At 44.3% G+C, this 20,364-nt stretch overlaps 2 protein-coding genes and 1 long non-coding RNA gene across 31 annotated transcripts in view; 1 reads left to right on the top strand and 2 right to left on the bottom strand.

The window, feature by feature from the left end:
- Nucleotides 1–247: 247 nt before the first annotated feature.
- Nucleotides 248–5,864, bottom strand: eif5a (eukaryotic translation initiation factor 5A). 2 transcript variants are annotated; one of them, XM_023950011.1, is made up of 5 exons: nucleotides 5,690–5,864; nucleotides 4,184–4,371; nucleotides 3,778–3,882; nucleotides 1,552–1,683; nucleotides 248–1,380 (listed from the first exon to the last, which is right to left on the bottom strand). In XM_023950011.1, exons 1-5 carry the CDS (start codon nucleotides 5,847–5,849, stop codon nucleotides 1,315–1,317), a joined length of 651 nt encoding a protein of 216 aa, XP_023805779.1. In that variant the 5' UTR covers nucleotides 5,850–5,864; the 3' UTR covers nucleotides 248–1,314. The 2 variants fall into 2 exon arrangements, with proteins under 2 accessions (XP_023805779.1, XP_023805780.1); XM_023950012.2 differs by having other exon boundaries at nucleotides 5,647–5,691.
- On the top strand, nucleotides 5,726–8,204 carry LOC144988460 (uncharacterized). The gene is made up of 2 exons (XR_013652389.1): nucleotides 5,726–5,858; nucleotides 7,863–8,204. It is a non-coding gene; the product is annotated as an uncharacterized LOC144988460 (long non-coding RNA).
- Nucleotides 7,945–20,364, bottom strand: part of tnikb (TRAF2 and NCK interacting kinase b) — a 72,629-nt gene continuing 60,209 nt past the window's right edge. For 17 of the 28 annotated variants that reach the window (XM_078938871.1, XM_023949995.2, XM_023949997.2 and 14 more), the window contains 11 exons: nucleotides 19,816–19,930; nucleotides 19,278–19,424; nucleotides 18,926–19,034; nucleotides 17,637–17,813; nucleotides 17,422–17,565; nucleotides 16,884–17,018; nucleotides 16,688–16,788; nucleotides 15,895–16,044; nucleotides 14,554–14,713; nucleotides 13,448–13,587; nucleotides 7,945–11,734 (listed from right to left, as the gene is read on the bottom strand). In XM_078938871.1, the coding sequence (XP_078794997.1) occupies nucleotides 11,651–11,734; nucleotides 13,448–13,587; nucleotides 14,554–14,713; nucleotides 15,895–16,044; nucleotides 16,688–16,788; nucleotides 16,884–17,018; nucleotides 17,422–17,565; nucleotides 17,637–17,813; nucleotides 18,926–19,034; nucleotides 19,278–19,424; nucleotides 19,816–19,930 (1,462 nt within the window). In that variant the 3' untranslated portion in view covers nucleotides 7,945–11,650. The remainder of the gene's footprint in view (nucleotides 11,735–13,447; nucleotides 13,588–14,553; nucleotides 14,714–15,894; nucleotides 16,045–16,687; nucleotides 16,789–16,883; nucleotides 17,019–17,421; nucleotides 17,566–17,636; nucleotides 17,814–18,925; nucleotides 19,035–19,277; nucleotides 19,425–19,815; nucleotides 19,931–20,364) is intronic. The other 11 variants (XM_078938879.1, XM_078938863.1, XM_023950001.2 and 8 more) reach the window with 1 other exon arrangement.

The following is a 20,364-nucleotide window of genomic DNA, read 5'->3' as shown; positions in this document are numbered from 1 at the left end:
ATGTTCACATGTTTCCAGGCAGGGTCTCTGCCACGTATGTTTTAGAACAAACATGTATATTGTCAGTATACTTAATTCTGTCCATATTTCAGACTGGCAGAGAAAACCATTTGTCAATAAAAAGTTGGCTCTTATTTTGAAACTTTCACAGCAATTCTGAACGTGTGACTTCAGAGCTTTGCTGAATGAGTCCTCACTTTTATTCTCCACAAATAAATACGTTTGAGAGACAGAAAACCAGACAGGCTTTACAATTTTTGTCCATTTGTATCATCGTTTTATTTTTTCCCATCTCCAGTCAGGTGACAAAGGCCTCGAGTGAACAAAAAGTTTGCAACTTAACCACCCTCCAACCCGGTCGAGTCCCTCGAAACAAACCTCACTGCAAGCCCCCCCCCCCCCACATGTCGGAGGCCCACACTGACACACTCATACACACACACTCACGCCTCTTAAAACAAAATAGAACACTCTGCGTTTTATGGGGAGGGGGGGGGGGGCGCAGGTGACTGCCATGTCCCTCAAACCTCTACAGAGGAAAGCCTGGCATCACGAGGGCCAATCGCTGACGTTTCTGTTACTGTGGGGAGGAGGGGAAACAAAAAAAACAAAACGCTTCTCTTTCCTGGGGATGAAAATTTGACATGCTTGGGGTAAAGGGGTAAAGGGGGGGGGGGGACCTCAAGTGCCTTTAAGTGCTAGCCACCACAAATCCAAGTGATCAGGAGAAAAAACAAGATTTCTGGCCCACTGAATCCAGAGCAAACACCTTTCTGGAAAGCAGGCTGGCTTCTGGGACGACCTAAATGAGAATTCAGCATCTACCGGGACAACCCTCCCCTCCCGCTGCCTTTGAGCATCAAACTGCCCCCCTCCCCGATCCCCTAAAAGGCTTAAGACCTGCTATGTTTAATCTAAATATAAAAAAAAGAGAATTATACAAAAGCTGAATCCCGTCGTCTTTTCAACATTCAGGAATGTGAGTGGCAAATCCAACACATTGAAAGGCAAAAAATAAGCAGGAATGAGCAACTGGTGGATCTTTTTGAAGTTGTTTTTATATAAAGTAAATGTTTTGCCAAAGTGATCAGGCAGAGGACCACGCAGCGAGCTGCAGTGGAACATTCCCAACAGCAATGCAGAAGAGGAACAAAAGGGAGGAGGGGGGGAGAAAAATAAAGATCATGGAGAAGATTAATCAACAGAATGATTGAGGTTGTCTGTGAATGCCGACGCTTTGGTGACAGAACCAATGAGAATACAAGAGACTGGTTGTGGGTGGTGCTTGTTGTCCGGGCAGCAAAGTCCATCTCCCTATTTGCTGGCCAAGACCTTGGTAGCGACAGCACATTCCTCCCCCATGGCAGAAATCACGGTGACCTGCAGGCAACACAACATGTTCGAGTCAATCATCTGAAAGCTGACACGCGTGCCCCCCCCCCCATGCCCTCACCACCCATTAAAGCTGGGCACTGGAAGACCGGGTGGGGGCTCACTGCTGGTGGATTCAAATGATCGGGCATCATCTCAAGGTAAAAGATTCCGGCTTACCATGAATTCTTCACCCGCTTCAAACTTTGCTTCAATTTCCTTGCCAACTTCATTTTCGGGAACACGCAGATCCTCTCTGATGTCACCGTTGTCGCTCATCAAGGACATGTAGTTTTCATTGATGTTAACCAGCTGCAGAGGAAGCGGACCGTTAGCCTTTCAGCAAAACCAACCAACTTGACAGACATTTTCAGATTTATTTGCACTATTAAGGATGTTTTGGGGGGAGAATCCTCCTTTACAAAGCAGAGGAGTGACATGAAAGACGCCCAGCAGCTCAGTGTTAGGAGGATGGAAGCTGAACCACTGCAAGCCGCAAAGGAACATCCTGCATGAAGACCAAACCATGAAACCAGCAACCAGGCCCTAACACTTCCATGGAAGACCCTTTATGTGATGTTGAACGATTCACAATTTAAGCACAGCAAAAACAGTGCAAGTGTCAGCGTTTCAGTGCATTCCTATAATGCCCCCTCAATCAGTTGAGTAAGATCATCTTAATTCAAGCTGATGTTTACATCAGAGTCCTGACTCCATCACTGCTCATAAAGGAGGCGTCACAACATCCTCAGAGGTTTATCTCCAGACACTGAAGGCCCGTACACACCGGGACGAATATTCGCCAGGCGTTTTTCGCCACGTTTTTTGTGTTCACACCCAGGCGATTTTCGCTGACGATGAGCCGAGCGAACATGCAATTTCATTCCCTGACATTAGATGGCGCTTAATGTAAACAGAAATACTCCTGTACACAAGGTGGCGCTGCGCAACTTTACGCTTCTTAAAGTCGCTTTTCACTCAGAAGAAGAGAGCAAGTATTTACGCGCTTTTCAGAATCATACAAAGAAAACATGAATATTTCAAGCACCAGTAGCTCCAACTGGTGTTTGGTTCGGGGATATTTAAGAATGTCCGTCATTATTTCTTCGCTGCAGTGTAGACGCTACTTGGCGTCTATCTTCTTCGCTGGTATGTGTGCTCAGCAAGGCAGTTTTGTGTTTGAGCGCCCCCAAGTTGTGTTTAACTTTAACTTCAGAGGCTCCAGACACGTGTGCAAAAGCGCAATTCTCATTGGTCGAATAGATTTCGACGCGACGCGTAAAAAAAAAAAAAAAAAAAAAAAAAACGAACCCGAGGAGTTTTTTTTTTTTGACGCTTTGGCGCGTGGCGTTTTTTCACGTCGGTGTGCACACTCACATTGGTGCCCTATGTTTAGTCACGAGGCGTTAAACGTCGGCGAAAATCGCCGGCGAATTTCGCCCGTTCACACCGGGACGAAATTCGTCCCGGTGTGAACGGGCCTTAAGACAGCATCCGGACAGACAGCAGCCCCACAGCCACAGCTGCCATGATGGAGAGACGTTTACGACTGTCTTGGGATGTGAAGCAGCTGTTTTGATCTCTGAACTGAGCGCTGTGACAGTAGCTCACCTGCAAAACCCCCTTCAAGGGGCTTTGTGTGAAGGTACTGGTGTACAGCCAACAGAAGAAGGAGCCACAAAGCAAAAGACAATTCTGGCACTCAACAAAAGTCTGAACTGGATGGAAACACTTTGTCTGCTGGATCAACAACCACAGGGTCATTCCAAACCAAAAACCGCATCCAAGTTTAGAAGTTTGATCTTCTCATACTATGTCTGGCAAAACTAAAGGAGGGATTCTCTTAAATGGTTTATTACTTCACAGAGTAACTAACGGTTTTATGCATGCCATGGGGATTGAAAGTGCAAACTAGTGTTTACAGGAAAGGTGATGCAGCAGCGTTGCCTCTGGTGCCGGGTCGGCCATGTTTACTTTAGCCAAAAAGGCCACGACGGGGGGAACGTGGAGGAGACTGGCCTTACCAGGAAACAAACATGTTGCTGCAAACTAAAAATCACCACAACTCATCCAGTCTACACATTTTGACTGTTTAAATTAAGGATGAGAGCCGACCAATTCTAAAGAACCCACATGTTTGACCTGTGAACATCTGCAGGTGCAATAAGCAAATTAATAAATCTAGTAAAGAGTGGGCATCAAAACACGCCCCCAAAAACCATCAAGTTAAGCCCCGTTTATGCAACGTTTTCACATGGCGAAATGAATGCAAACACAGCTCGCCATCGGGTTAAAGGAAACGTGGCGGAGCGCAGATGGCAGTGGTCACATGACCTCCCTAACTCAGTCACAGTCAGTGGATCACAGTGTGAGAAAGCTCCACACGCGCTTGGACAGAGCCAGTACCTGATAGTCTATCCTCTTGATGGAAGGAACATCCATGTTGTGGGTGGAGGGGCACATATCTTCATACTTCTTGTTGGTGAAGATGTCAATACCAACCAGGTTAACCTGCATTGAGATCAATTGGGAGTCAATACATGTTTAGATGTGAAGAAAAGAAAGATGACATGTTTAGACACTTAAGTTCATTATCCTGAACTGTGAAGCCAACAGGATGACTTTGCTCCACAGCAGCGGTTCATGCTGCATGGATCACACTGCTCTGAAACCTGAGATCCTCCCAGCCTCAGCTCAGTCTGCTCTCTGGCCGGGGGCCACGTCCCCCTTCAGACCCCTGACTTTTACGATCTAAACTTCCAATTTTGGGTCAATGTAGTGAAGAAGAGTAGTGAAAAAAGAGCCACTGTACCTTGGCATGCCCATGCTTGCCAGTCTTGGAGGTGGACATCTCCACGATTTTGCAGGGACGGCCCTTCAGCACCACGTACCCGTTCTTACGCAGGGCAGAGCACTGCATGGGGTAGGTGGCGGAGGCGCCAGACTCACCGGTCGTGAAGTCAAGATCGGGATCTGCCATGGTGCAATGGGTCTGGGGCGCTGAGGAGACAAATTAACAGTAAATTTATCCAAAATCAAGTCCATGATTTAAAAAATCTATACTTTAAATGTACCCAAAACAACTGAAGTTACAAGCTATTTCTAAGTTTGATCTTGTTTGTATAATACGATCATCGGTTAAAATGGGTTCATATTAACTCTAAATAAATGTGTTAATATATGCATCAATGGGGTAACTGTAACCTTTATTTTTATGCTTTCATGTCAGTGCCCCCCCGTTCAAAACTAGTTTGTATTCATAGAAATACCGAGGCATTAATCTAAATGTAGGTCAATGGGACTTTCCCTCATGCTAAAGAACTGCAATGACAGAGTCCTAAAGTGTGTTTTCAGGACTGCAGCGGGTCCAGACTGCTCCTCTGGTCGGGAGAAGAGCGCTGCGAAGGACCAGCCCTGCGTTCGGGTTCGTCCTGGTTCCTGTCGGGCTGCTGCGCCCTGAAACGTGGAAGCACGCGCACAGCTAACCGGCTCAACACGAGGCTGCGCCCGCGGACTAATCTACCAGCCTCCGCGGCGCACAACCAAGCGGCTCCCACGAGCTCTCAAACCCGAACTGTTACCGAAAAACAGGACGCGGGTCGCGGCTGTAAGCTAATTTATCTTCTGAAGAGGAAATTAGCGGAGTGATTTCACAAGAATCCCAGCATGCAAGGAGGCCTTCGCCTCTCGGTGGCGGTCTGTTTGGAGCACGCTAAAAAAGAAAACCTACACGCTCCAACATATCTGTAAAGAATTCCCGGGAGATTTCATTAGAAAGCTGCATTTTCGACTGAAGAATAAACTTCGGCAGCGTCGAAGTCCAGAGGCGGTAAGCACGCCGTGCCGCTTCACAAATAGCCTTCTAATCGCAAGCTAACGCCATGCTAGCAGCGGCTAACGATGCTAATCGCCCATTCAGTTGCGAATACGTCCAGACACAAATAATATATAGACAATCGTTGAATGGTAGCATTAACTTTTATTCTGTTCAGTAAAGATAAACGATTCGCCCCGCGGAGAATGCAGAAGTCATCTGAGGGAGAGCGCCGAACCCGCGGTCTTCAGCGCTGAGAATGACAAGCGACTTCCAGCGAGCGCGCCGCTGAAGGCCGCATGTCCCTTTGACTGAGCCTGGTTAGAACATGGACACCCACACCCCGACAGCGACTACACGCAACCCGAATAAACTCCTCAGCAGCTTCAGGGGGCCGCGCGCTGTTACCCCGGAGCATCCGAACCCGCATTGACTTCTCCTAAAATCGGATAAACTCTTACATTTAGTCCCTGAAGGCAGAAACACGCGCCACACCACACTTACCTTCCAAGAAAAAGAGGACCAAAAGTGCGCAGGCGCGGCCAACTTTACTGCAGCATCTGTGGAGGAAGAGGGGAGGAGGTGGGGCGTTTATGTGTTCCGGTGGCAGCGAGGCAGAAAGGGATGCCAGATCTACGCAAAACCTGGCAACCAGGGTCTCCATCTTTAATAGGTATTTATTTGTTTTATCTGAACATCTAAAACGGAAAAACTTTGAAAGACGGAATGTGTTGAGCTTGATAAAAGAGAATAAAGAAGAATCAACAAAAATGTGTAAAAAATCAGAGAGAGAGAGAGACTGTTTACATGACCACAAACATCTGATAACTAGGTATAATTACATAACTTTAGTTTTTCTGATTTGTTTACACACAGTTTAGAAATCTAATGATTGGAAAACCCTTGTTGGCATGCTTTAGTCAGAAATGACTCAATATATGTATGCAGCTACAGAGTTGGAACGTCAACATTCTGTTATGTTATTACAACATCTGGTCAGGTAAAGTTAAATTAGTCCAAGGCAATGTTTTTTTTCTCTAAGATTTTTGAAAAATAATGGCTTCTTTGATGAAAAACCGAAAGGCAAACCGCCAATCCAAAATGGGAGAAAAGAAAACCAAAAACATTGTAGTCTGTACAATATACAGTTAATATACCATGTCTGGAATAAGAATCAAATAAGCATAAAAAAGTATTTTATGGTCTTTAATTAAAACCTGGTCCTGTTCAGATAATAACAGAGCAGATTTCCTGGCCACGGTAAATGCTCTTTAAACTAATAATTGGGGGAAATTGAATAAATTCCCTTGGTCCACCTGACTGTCTGTCACTGCACACTAGTGTACTGGGACACACTGGTAGAGAAACACTGCTCTCTGCCCCCAGGTTCATCCTACAAGACTTACATGATTAGAAGTGGGCTTGATGTTACGACAATTCTTTACTGTATTTAAAAAAATATGATTGACCCTAATGCTACAAGGATCTGTCATTAGTCGTGTTTTCCACTCTTGCTGTCATGAGTGTTTTCTGTTATCTCGTATCCTTACTGTCCTACATGGTTATATCAGGCTTACATGATAGTATGGGTGCCACAATTCATTCAAAAAAGATTAAATTCATATCGTAATTTGTGGTCACTGGTACGGTTCGTAGTTGAGTTTGGTTAACTTTGAATGATCCAATTCTCTGACCTCAAATGGATCCAGATCATCTTTATCTAAACCTCAACCAGTGAGACTCAGAGAGAAATTCCTGCTACTGAACAGTTTTCCAGATTCTTGGATTTCTTCCAGATCATCAAGTGGAAATGAGATCTGTGTCCAAACAAACAAGTAAACTAGAATGAATGTCAAATCCATTCACATGTTAGTTTCCTAAAGTTCACCACTGTTGTTTTTCCACATCCAAAGAATCCAAAGGGAACATTCTTAGAACATTCTAGACACTGGATGGTCACATGAATTTATTCAAAGTCTGTCCACACATTGGACTGGAATGATGGACGGATCCGTTTTAATGACATCACGTGTGTGTTGTCCGCTGATGCACTTAGTCATTTTTATGGTATAGTAAAATAAACCTACCATGTCTCAATCTAAACAGCTTTTGTTTAAAACATAACTTTTGAAAATGTAACAAAACATTTCAGTAATTTGTTCTGACAAAGGTTAAAAATAATCTCTTCTCTATTGGAAGTGATATGATCATGTTATGTTTTAGTAAGTATTTATTTGTTTTGAATCATTCCATAACACAATGAATAAACAGTTTAGGATTTTTCTCTTAATCTATTAAAACACAAAAATAGATGCCTTTAAAAAAAGTTTTCTATAAATTCGCATAAAATTTTTACTTTATTACATTTCCTAAAATTTGTCTTCTGTAAAGCTGTTTTTTCCTAAAGCAATACATAAATTGAACTAAACTGTCTATACTTATTTTCTGCTCATCCTTTTTTGATCAGGAAGATATTTTATTTATTCTTAATAGTTAATCAAAGCTTGTTTCTATTGAATTGAAGTTCCTCCCCACTTGCATAAATCTCTATTTCCAAATAACAGCTTCACTTCTGCCTCAGTAAAGATGAACTGGGACATTTTCGTCTCCTGCTGGTGAAAAGAAGAGTTTTAAATGTTTCCAGCTTTAGCTTGAGCCTCCTCCTCCTCCTCCTCAGAGAGGCTTGTGGAAACGGCACTTCTCTCCTTCAGAGGGGGGCGTGGACCTGCATGCGGGGAAGAACGACAGCAGAGCAGCTGTTGCTGTACAAGGAGAGGACATTTATTGAAGAACTCCCAACATCACAGACGTGTGTCATCAGGCTGAGGTCGTCTCTTTACAGGTTTCAGTGATCCAAAGTGAAAGCATTCACTCACATGCATGTCACACACCTGCTCACCCAAGCATTCAAACTCACAGTCACACACAGGCGGACAGTCTTACGGATGTTCACAGTCCTGATACGTACAAAATTGAAATACAAAGAATACCACAATAAAAACATTGTATTTATTTTTTTTAAGAAATTCTTACAGTATATCTATGTTATCTATTCTGTAGAAAGACAACTAAGCTTTGATAAGTGAACATTACTTTTGTCCTTCTCTAAAATGATCACTAAGATATCGTTATAATGAAAATTATTAGCGTATATATCTTTCTAATCTATGGTTTCTCAAGCAAATCCTGCCTCCTGACCTTTATTCACAGGATGTTTCTGGACAACCTGCACATGTAAAAGGCCTCCGCTGGCCGTGGAGCGTCGACGCTGCATTTATCACCACAATGACCACCATCTAGAGTCAACCGGACTCTGAAAAAAGGGACACTCCTGCTCATTCTTTGCATACCTAATGAATATAAAAGTTAGATGTGTAACTATGCAGTGTACAATCCTGACTCTTACCGAGCGGATAACAGCCCAGATGCTAAGAGATGTTCAGTGTTGTGCGCAAAACGTTTCAACATGGAGCTTTTTACAGTCAAACCCTCCAGTGTATTGCCTCAAACTTGCATTTAAAGACAGATAAAGCAAGTATTCCCTCATGCAAATAGTACAATTGAATAAACAGCAACAAATGACAGAAAAAAGGTTTCACTTTCCAAGCAGAAAACCTGTCTCAAATTAAAAAGAAAGATCTCATTGATTTATGGGTTCAATGCTATTTGATGAAGCACAGGATAGTGCATGTGGGCGCGTGCACACAGATACACCCTCAGGTATGTGTGCCGGTCACTCCATTTGTCTATTTTAGTGTGTAAACAAGTGTGCAAAGTTGGAATGAAATGCAGCAGGAGTCACATCCATTGCTCCATATAGCTAACGCTGATGCTCCTCATGTAAATGATAAACCACTGAGTGTCTCCCGGTGCTGACGGCCGTTTAGGCTCCAGCAAATGTTTGTTCTAATGGTTTTGTAGAGCAGTGCTGTGATACCAAACACTCATGTTTTTTTTGTTTTATTTTATTGGAGACGCTGAGATTTTAGTTTCTTGCTTTGTGCATTTCTGAGCAAAAAGCAGATTCCAGATAAAAGCAGACTAGCAACTGTCCTGTAACAAGACCATCAGTTATCGGACGCTAAGAAACCAACGTTTTCTCTTACTTTTCATAAAGTTTGTGCATCTTCAGATTTAGGCAGGTCTCTCAGGCCTCAAACTCACAGTTTGATTTTGTTGACTTGTCATTTGCAGCATGATCCATCGCTCAGAAACCTAAATGTAAATATTTAAAATAATATGAAAAGAAAGTTGGGAAATTAATACAATTAAACCCCTAAACCAGTATATGACCACTTAAAAAAAATAATATATATGTTTTTAGTCTCACTCAAAGCCTTTCCTGACTAAACATGCACCGCCAATTTTTGCTTTATAATTTCCTGCTGAGAAACTGTGACCGACATGCTGTCGCTCCAGTTTCTGCTGCAGCATTTTTGCTTCTATAAATAAGTGCAAATGTTTGCTATATCCATCAAAAGCTCACTTTGATATAATGACCAGGATTGTGTTTGTGTTTTAGGGGGACCAGAGCAGCTCAGCTGAAATCTATACATTACTCTGGCTTGAAATTTATAAATGTATTCCGCCCCCTGGTGTCCACACAAGGAGATGCAGTTTGTCACAAAGAGGCGTGGCCACGAGAGCAGAGCAAGAGGATTAATGGAAGTTGTTCCTGTTAAGGTAAACTGGATTAGTCTAGGTTCATATAAAGACCAGGGTCATCTCCAGCCGCTCCAAAGAAAAATGCAAGAAAAACACCAAACGAAGAAAAAAAATTATTAACAATTTACATCAAGATGGATTCAATATACTCAAATTATTCTGACTGAATTTTCAAGATGGCCTAGATAAGTGACGGCAGCTGTGGTGGAAGAGTTTCTTGTGCTTCCGCACTGAGGCTGAGACTGGGAACTGCAGAGAGCAATGACTCCAGGAGGAAAACCCCTCCAGGTAAACGTGACTCCATGAAGGCCTGTGAGCAGCTGAGACGAAAACAGACAAACCTTCCAAAACACAAAAACAAACATGGTGTCCTGTCAATTGCTCTCAGCGGTGCAGATTCAAACCACAATGCAAACCAAACTGCAGACATGTTCCTCTACAAGACAGACCATAGTGGAAAAAAAATCAAATACACCTTCCATTCAATTCTTTTTTCTTCCACCTTTTCCACAAACCCTTCTTCTTTCATTTGCTAGTGAATGGTGAACAAATGGAAAGAGGGCACACTGCCCCCTACGGTTTGGGGGTGAAACAGCAGCTGCCGCTCTCAGGGTCTAGATCAGGGGTCCCCAAATCCAGGCCTCATTCCTGCTGGTTTTCCAGACATCCTGTTTTATCAGCTGTTGATTACCTGGATCAGGTGTGTTTAGCCAATAAGGAGCTTGAATGGCAGAATGGTTGGAAAACATGTAGGACACCGGCCCTCGAGGCCTGGATGTGGGGACCCCTGGTCTAGATGGTTGGCGCTGGACGGAGAGAAGCCGGACTACAAGAACAATTGTCTTCTAGTTCAGTTCAGACTGACTGGAGTCAGCACGCCTGTGATAACATGTACACGTCTGGTGTGTTTCTTTACCTTCATCACATGCAAGTGGGTATGCAGTTTGTAAATAAGTAAAAGTGGGCCAGTCTGGTTTCAGACGGTAAACTCTCTGCTCTATAGGGAATGAATGAGTGGATGGTTTGCACCAAGCATCAGACAGAAAGTGGATGCATGAACACTCAGCTGTTGATGATCAGCCTCACATACTGAATATGATACTCAGTGCAGAACCATCAATGTAACTCTGGCTTAGAACGGTGTATAAAAAGCCTTTAAAAGGAAAGCAGGAGCAACCTAACATGATGGTTCGTGTGTTCAGCAGGTGGACTGAACCTCCTGGTCCATGTTTGTCACAGCAGTCGCGCTGCAGGGGTCTTAGTGAAACAGAGTCATCTGCTGACACTTTCACGGACTTCCCAGCATTCCTCTCCTGATTGTCAACTGTCGTGTGACGCAGCCGAACGTGTAAAGCCTCGTGAAATGAACCCAGGTCTGATGAAACTGCAGAAAAACGTGTGCACCTTTTGTTGCTGCTACTTTGATGAGCTCCCATCATGAGAGCAGGACCCGCTGCAGTCTGGACACCCACCATCCACTGCAATCCGTGTCTGAGAGTCACTGATGTGCTACGCAAGAGCGTCTCCACAGCTCCCCCTGCTGGATCCCAGAGCGCGGCGGGATCAGCCCATGCAGATGTCCATGACAGGATGTGGAGTCACTGTCGTTCTTCCAGGGACTGTCAATGTCCAATACACTTGGAGGGTTTCTGAGTTCCTCGCCTCTGCAGCTTCAGTCCACTCAGCAGCTTTGTTAGTCCTTCGGAACGCACACATTTACACACACACACACACACACGCCTTCCTCCTGTTTGCCTCGGCGAGGAGGGTGAGGCTTGCAGGGTCAAAGGGAGGAACAGGTTACCAGTTCATCATGGAGCTTCTGTTGAGGGTCATGAAGAAGACCTGACTGCTGCCTCCGGATCGCACAGAGGCGAAGAAAACCTACAGGATGAGGGAGAGAGACCAACATCAGGACCACACCCACTGCTAGAAACCATCCCGAACTGACCCAGCCCCTCCCTCAGGGAGCACTGCTTCATTATGTGCTTTTGGAAATCAGCCTGGTTTTCTTAAATATTTTTTAATTCAAGCCCCAATTCAGAGACCCCCCTTCTCCCAAGACCCACTCTAATGAAAATTGTGTTTTTGGTGGTTTTCACATGTTCTTGTAGCATTTTTCCCATGATGGAGAACATATGTAAAGAAAATTAAGGTAAAAATGTATTTTAATTATTTCTTTATTAAAATCAGAAGCAGATGAAACAATGCCGTCTTAAAAAGCTTGTAGTTGTGACGTAGAAACTACAATCAGGATTCCAAAGTCTCCCTGCTCCGCTCCATTATGATTCATCAACTGTCAGACCAACGGATCCATGAACGTCTTTGTTTTCCTCGTCTGAGCTGGAATCTGGATCAGAACTGTACGGCTGTAAAGCTTTTTTTGTTGCAGAAGAGTCTGGACCAGCGCCCCTCCCAGACAAACACACACATCTCCTTTCTCCACTGGGCTAGTGGTCATCGGCAAAACAATTTCCTTTTATATGCACTATACGCACCCATCTTTGCAACAGTCTGGATGTTGTTTGCTCTCGTGGGTGAAATACGGACAGGCTGCTGAGGCCGGCTCTAGGTTCTTGTCATGAAATGGGCAGCACCCACAAGGGGGAGGAGCTGGATGAAGCTCAGTGCGTCTTTGGGGAAACGAACCCTGATTTAGCATTTGCCAGTTCTGCACACAGCCAACTTAGCTATTCAGCCGCATTCGTCACACCTCTGTAATATTATGTCTTTATCTCTTTATCTGACTTTGGTCATTAAATTAAGGGAGTGATGGTTTCATGCAAAGGAGTTTTTTGGTTCTTACATCATGGTCTGGGTAAAAAGTAGATTTTGATTGGCTGCAGGATGTCCATTGAAGGTGATAATGGACACCTGGTTGGCCGTTATCACTTACTTATTTCAGTCAGAATTTGAGTTTCACACCGACAAGGAAAATAAAAGTGTTTTTTAATCCTTTTATTCACCTGTGTCGTTTAGAATCAGGAGGATTTGAAACTTTTTTTTCAGTTTTAAAAAAAAAAAACTATCCAGTCTCCATCCATCTCTCATCATCATGCAATACATACTTGAATCAAGGTTAAGTCTGCATTTGTTTGTCACAGTACTGGAGAAGATGTCAGCTACTCTGATGCTAAAAGCATCCATGAAAACAGCTGCCATAGCGGCGCTCTGACATGCTCTGATGGACATCTGGCGCCACACCGAGAGGCGAATCTGCACTGCAGGGGGCTGAGAGAGGAGGACCTGGGAGGAATTCCAGGTTCTACTGCTGAGGTAATAATAGGATCGTTCTTTGCTTCATTTTGAACTCACTGTCAGGCCAGCAATGACTCCCCCCACTGAGTTTTTCAGAGAAAACTGTTTTTAGCATGACAACGCTATCCCACCTCCTGAACTACAAGATTAGCTCAAAAACCTGGAGAGACTTATCTGGTCTTGAGACCTAAAATAGTCCTGCAGTGATGGAAATTACACCCTGTTGTCTTTCTACTCCAGTAGATTTCATTTGTCAAAGTGAGGACAGTTTTTGTGCTGTAAAGGTTCCAAACCCAGACAAGCTGATGAGTGTTGAGACGAAGGACTGGACGGCCTCACCTTGTCGTTTCTTTCCGTCAGGAACTTCAGTCGCTGAGCTCGCTTGTGCATGAAAACTCCGTCAAGGTGTCCAGTCTCCACAGAGCGGATCTCGATGGCTTTTTCTCCCCAGCCCATGATCTGGTTGGAGTGGATGTAGGCTGCAGGGATAAGCACAGAGGGGATGGAACGGAAGCTTCTGCTCTTCACACAATGGCAGACGTTTCTGATAGGTTAGATGTTGGAGTTTGACTCCTTTTTCTCCAGCAAAAGCCCCACATTGGGGTCAAAATGAGGGGCTGCTCTTTCCCTTCCTTCTTCAGGTGTGAAACAGAAAGTGAAGTCAACACACTTCACTATGCAGCCACTAGAGGGCCTCCTTAGAGAATCCAGTGAGACTCCACTGTAATGTGACAGTCCACACTTTCACTTCGGCTCCTGTCCTTGATTGAATAGATCCATGCCATGGGGAGAGATTTCTATTCAAAATGTTTCCAGTTCGCTGAGCTAAAGCTGAGCTGTGGTGTCTTGATTGACACATGGCCGGGATGCCTGCTATGTTTGTGTGAAAATTTGCTCATTTTTGAAATGACAAGCGTTTGATGATCTTTCTTTTCATTGATCAAAAACAAAATATGTTTTTCTTTCAGATAACACAACTAGTTTTCAGGTTTTGTAATCACATATGAGACATTGCTCAGTTATAATTAACAAATAAATCTGGCAAATAAATAAACGTGCTGATGAAAAGCTACTTGTTGTGTCTTCTATCAAGTGTATAAAATCTTCAAATGAATTTATTTGGTGAGATTTAAAGATTGCGTTCATTTGTTTTGTTTTTTAAACATTTGAGGGCCTTCTCTGAGCCTATAGGTCATGTTTAATTTTTGTACTTTAGCCATAACCTTTTGTCTTGGATTACTAAAGTTTGTTTGGATGAAATCCAGCATGAATCTAAACCTCCTAAAAGGAAAAGTCTGTGCTTCAATGTATTTATCATCAAAACAGATGGAACAGATCTGACGCGTTCTCATCACCCTAAACCTGCTGCATTTTGTTAACAAACACCTCCAACAGGTGAGAAGAAGGGTTTAGTGAAGGGCATTCTGATTGGTTGACGTACGTACCCACAGAGGTGGGCATCTCCCCCCACTGCAGCACCACGTCTTTAGTGATGCGTCCGTAGGTGTTGACGTAGACGCCTTCATCCTCGTAGCACAGCAGCATCTCCATGCCGTCTGTCTTGGGTAAAACCACGATGGCGTGTGGGGTCACCTGACCTTGAATCTGGCAGAAGGACACATGGACAGTTGTGGGGGGGCAGGAGTTACAGATGCGTTACAAACACCTATTCATTCCTGAGGTTGCAAGATTAAATAACCGTTTCCTCCGCCACACGGTACCCATGGAAGCAGACACCAGCACAGTGTGATTCCCGACTGCCAAAAGCCATGTGAGGCGGTTGTCATGGTTACTGTTTCCTTCTCTCATTCATCAGGCTGTTACCGGACTGGGGTTAAAGGAGGACACTGACTCACCTGCTCCAGCACTCATTCATCAGAATTAACCCCTTCTTTTGTGCAGATCCTTGTCCTCTCTGCCTCACTCACTAGTTACTGAATAAGTTCATTTTTGATTCGTTCGTTCACCTTTACACATACTGTATGAGAGACTGATGAAGTTATTCAGATGAGTGGGGAAACATTTTACAAAAAGAAGACTTTAATGTCAAAACGTAACCTGGATGAATGAGACTTTTTTTATCAACGGGGGGCGCTACATGACTGTATTAGCTACTGTTAGCTTGTTCAATGTCCAGACTCACAGGCGGTGAGTTTACCTTTCATCAGTGTCCCTCTAGCCAATGTGGTCGCACCGGACACTTCCCGCCATGGCTGTATGGCGGGCGGCACGCAGGATTAAAGGCGAAGTCTACTATTCTGCTGCGCTTTAGTAAATTTACGTAAATAACCAGACAGAGGGTCAGCCCAAAATTCAAAATGCAACACTTTGCCAAGACCTTTAGTTGAAATTACGATCTACAAGCTTTTGCTGGATGGACAGCGCTCAGAACTGCTGTGGTTCTAACCCAATGCGACCGGCAAACAGCCCCCCGCCCCCCTACCGCTACAGGCTGGGTTAGTAGGTCAGCAGAAACTTTGCTGAGAGCAGTTTTACAAAGTCAGGATGTGTTGCAACCATAACCACAACAACCAAAATGTGTCACAAGTTCCATCCCATCTGGTTCAGCAGGATTTCAGAAGCCCTACAGCTTTAATGTGATCGACCAGGAGCAGCAAATGGACCTCAGTAAACCAGAACCAACAGGACTGAGAGCTGCACAGAAACCAACAACTCTACCTTACCGGCGGATTTTAATGCCGCTCCTCCTGGTAGACTCAACCAAACACTTCCTCCTTCAAAAGACTTTATTTAAACATAAAGATCTCCTGATCTCACTTTCTTACATGGGAGGGGACGTAGATGTCGTAGGGGTTTCCAGAGTCCACATCAATGACATGGAAGCCAACGGTGGAGCCATAAATGACCTTCAACCTTTGACCTTCCTCCACAGTCAGGTCAACCAGCAGGGGGCGATGTTGCAGCTCTGTGAAAGACTGAGAGAGATACAGGTGATTTTGAGTTGATTCTCTTTCGGCTCCTCCCATAATTGTTTTTAATGCTTGTTTATAAGAAAGTACTGAAATATTCAAACATGGCCAAACATTTGCATCTCTGTCCACATTTAGGCCTGAATTTTCTGCATTACCCAACATAGAAATAAATTCCTAACATTCACATTTGTTTCTGAAAACGTTCAGAATGATTCACTCTCAGTGGTTGATCACATTGTTGGAGTTTCCTCTGATTCTGGCCAAAAACTGACCAGTCGCACTTATTCTGTCATTTTATTGCAATGTTAAGGGATTCACCTAAATCTCAATTTTCAGAAGATCCACCAGCTGATGAAAAGAGTCATGAACGTCTTTGAAAACACGGGAAGCACTTCTGTGCCTCCTCCGTGCTCTCTTTTATTCTGAATACAATCCCGAAATTCCATCCACAAAATGGCTTTATTCTGGATAAATGTAAACATTTACACAAGCTTCTCTAGGTCAGAATAGGAATTTAAGATGGATTAGTGGGGCTTGTTAGAAAGGGTTTTCAAATGCAGTCACACTAAAAGCCTTGTTGGCTTTTATGACTTCTTCATCCTTCAGGACTGTAACCTGAGTCCATCCTCTGCCGAGCTCCAGTTACCTTGAAGGCCATGAACTTGTGATAAGGTTTGGGGGCCCAGGCGTATATTTCAACAGAGTTCTTCAGAGCAATAACCAAGAATTTGATCCTCTCATATTTCACTGCAGGAAAACACAAAGTCAGGGTTTCAGTGTTTGAGCCAGCCTGGCTTTCAGACATGTTCACCAAAAACTCACAGAGAAAATGCTTTTCATACCAACTTTGTAGTGCACGGAGCCTTCCAGTTCCCCAACCGTGATCCAACCCTGTTTTTTCTCCACTTCAGGGTCGTTGTGTAATATCCTGTTCCTCAACCACGACAGGTAATAAACTCGCAGCTTGTTCTTCTTCCCTGGTTTGCAGCAAACATGAATTATTTCTCAAATTCCTCTTTCTACCACACTTTGCATCCCATTCAACAGTTGTGCTGCAGTTTTAGGGCCTGAAAAGTAAGACTTTAGTCTTTGATTATGTTCTCCAAACGAAACACGAGGTCCAGATTACGACGGACGGATTTACCTATTTTGGTTCCCTAAAATTCACGCTAGTTGAAAATGTTCATAATGTCAGAAAAGATTGATTCCGCCTGTCACGTGATGACATCATAGCAGGATGCACAACTTTTGGACGAGTTCTGTGTTTCAATCATTGACTAATGATTGATGTGCAGACACAAGCGGTGATGCAGATGTTGCCTCAAATAAGACATTTGCTGCTTTTGTGTTGATGTGGCGCCTCCTAGTTGGTTCACTCACCTGAGATGGTGACCAGGACGTTGAGTCCTTCCAGGACGTCCATCTGCTGGAAGCGCCTTCGATTGATCAGGTTGTAAACTTTGCCCTGACCGCTTCGATCCAGCAGCATCAGGCCGTTCTCCGTTCCCACCAGCAGGTTTACTCCTACCAACAGCAGACAGAGGTTTAAACGGCGCCGTGAGCGCAGACCCGCGGTGCGGCGGGCGTCGTCTCACCCCAGAGAGCGGCGCAGAGGATCTCCGAGTTGAAGCGTTTCTTGTACTTTCGGATCTCCGGCGTGTCGCTGTGCGGCCGGATGTTGGTGGGGTTGACGTTCACCACAGAAATCTTGCGGGCCTCGTTGAGCCGGGCCTGCTCCTGCTCCTGCTTCAGCAGCTCGTCAGCAAACAGGGCTGCAGGGAAACACACATGACCTTTAAAACCCATTTGTTAAGGGCAGAGCTACACAAATCCTCATTTTGTAATAGCTAAAATAAAATCTTAAGTTTATTAAATATAAATAGATCCAGAAAATGTTATTTAATTTCCCTTTTTTCCCATTTTTAAATAAAAAAGAGTGAAAATACTATAATAAAATGTATTAAATAGAAGTTGCATTAGTTTTAAATATTTAAAATCATTTTTCCTCCTATTTTATTTAGACAGTCACTGCAGATGTATGTATGCGTTTACTGTTCTAATTCTTGATGCAATACTTTTCTTAAATTAACGTTACACATGACTAAATTTGTATTATTTTCTCTCTCATGGCAGAGCACCAGCGAGGTCGCTGCTGGCTCCTCCCACATTCCCAGCTCATTTAGTGGCCTTGACACAGGCTCTGATGCTGGGCTTTGGGTGGAGGAGACCTTCACTGTTTCGTGGATAGATAACTAAAATCAGGCAGCGCTGAACGGGCTGGCTGGCAGAACCTGAACTGAGCCGCATGGAAAGGACGCAGTTTTCATTTTTTATTCTTAAATATGTAATAGATGCTAAATGCAGGACAGCAGACAAAGAGTAGACACGTGTTATAGCCCAAACCTCCATGCACCGGGCAAAACACGGCTCTGAGGGTCCAAAGGGGGAAGTGAAGATCAGCCTTCGGCCCTGGAGAAGATCTCCCCTGCGTCTTCCGACCAGGGTCAGAGAGCGTACCCCACCCCACACCCCCAGGGAGGCGTACCCCACAGTTTGACAACATACAAAGTGACAGATCCTTTATTATTATTATTTATACTTCGTATAAAGGATCACTCAGTTTGTACAGTTTGTGTTTCTTTCTCAAATATTTCCCAGACAACAGGTCTCCATATCCTCCAAAGGGGGGAACAAGAGAAAAGGTTTGGGAATCACTGACTTAAACTGACTTTTCAAACACCTCTTGTTGAGGAAGTGCAGGACAGTTTATCCAGATCATGTTCACATTTAGACGATACACACAGAGGCTGAGAAGACTGAGAATGACCAGCATTGTGGGCCTTAAGGTGGGGGGGTAGGGGGGGCAGTGTTTCAGGAAGTGTACCTGCAGCAGAGCTTTTCTCATCGTCCTCGGTTGGAGAAGTGCCGTACACCCTCGGATCAACAAACGCCGAGAAGGAAGCTTTAGAGCCTCCGCCGCTCCTCATCCCAAACTGCAAATCACAAACACACACGTCACGCACCGACACACGGCCGCTGTGTTAGTGGGCAAAGACACGCAAGGGTTGGTTTGAGTTTTCCAGCTGGGTCATGGGTTCAGGGACGGGTGCAGGGTTCAAAGCTTTGAGACTGCTGATTGATCAGCAGGTGAACAGGGCGAGCAGGTCGAGCAGGGTAACGGTCTTTCAGGGTCAGGCGGAGGAACCTTTTCTAGGGCCAGAATCTGCTGCACCTACTTGGGACCCTGAAGCCTCGCCAGGAGACACCAGAGGAGAGGCGCTTTGCTGCACCAAATCTGGAAGACTGGTGTTGCAGAGGAATAGATTAGCGTTGCCAGGGAAACCATTGCTGGCGGTAGAGCTCCGCCTCCGCCCTCTATGCCTCTGAAAAAGGAGAGAAAGGGGCGGGCCTCTGTGCAGTGATGCTTTGATTGACAGAATTCTGCTGGTCGGGGCGTTTTTCTTTTCTTTTCTCTCTTTTCCACGAGTTCACACAAATATGCAATAATCCTTAGTTAGATAATTTAGAAAAAAACTGTAAATAGATCTAATGTAGAGATAGCGAAGTTGAAGTTATGTCTGCCAGGTTAAAGATTAAAACATTTCTGATGAACTCCTGCCGCTCTGCAGAAACTATGTCCTAGAAAACGACACAGGTCTTTTGATTTTGGCTAAAAAAGGCATCATCATCATTAAACCACACAGGTTTGTTCTTCCTTCACATAGCCCAGATGAAAACTGCAGATGAGGATCAGGAAATAAAGCTGTCCGTCACCTCTCGCATCATCTGGGTGCCATCCTGGGATCTGTCTCCATACGAGTCTCCATGGCTGTCGTTCTGACCTTCCGTGACACCGAAGGATTCATTTGTGCTCTGACTCGCAGGAGGCCTGAAAGACAGAAAAAAAAAACAATTTTCGTCTTTGTTCCTTACCTGAGAAACTCTCTGAAGTAGGTCAGCTCTGGACTTTGCTCTGACAGCGACACACCAGTCATAGTTTTCCTTAATGGCTGATTTTTATATTTTAAAGAGGATTTTAATGATTCTTTTTTCTATCCGTGTGCATGCTCAACTATCTAAATATTTGTCAATAATCAGAAAAAATCCATTTTTAAAAGAACTTCCTAAACCCATTTTTTGGGCTGCTGTTTTTTTTGCCTTGGTCACACCCACCCGTGTGGTTGACCTGTACAGGTACCGCTGGGTTTTGGGGTTGCTCGGGACTGTGGAGGGTGGTAGAGAGGAGTGGCTGCATCTTAAAGGAAGGGCAGGTGTTTTGCTGTTGGAGGTTTGAACAAACCATCTCAAAGGATGAAAATGGAA

The sequence above is a fragment of the Oryzias latipes genome, chromosome 20 (assembly GCF_053564925.1).
Source record: "Oryzias latipes strain Hd-rR chromosome 20, Olatipes_Hd-rR_3.1".
Taxonomy (NCBI): Eukaryota; Metazoa; Chordata; class Actinopteri; order Beloniformes; family Adrianichthyidae; genus Oryzias; species Oryzias latipes.
The sequence above is the reverse complement of the archived record's forward strand: the minus strand, read 5'-3'. Positions and strand labels throughout refer to the sequence as shown.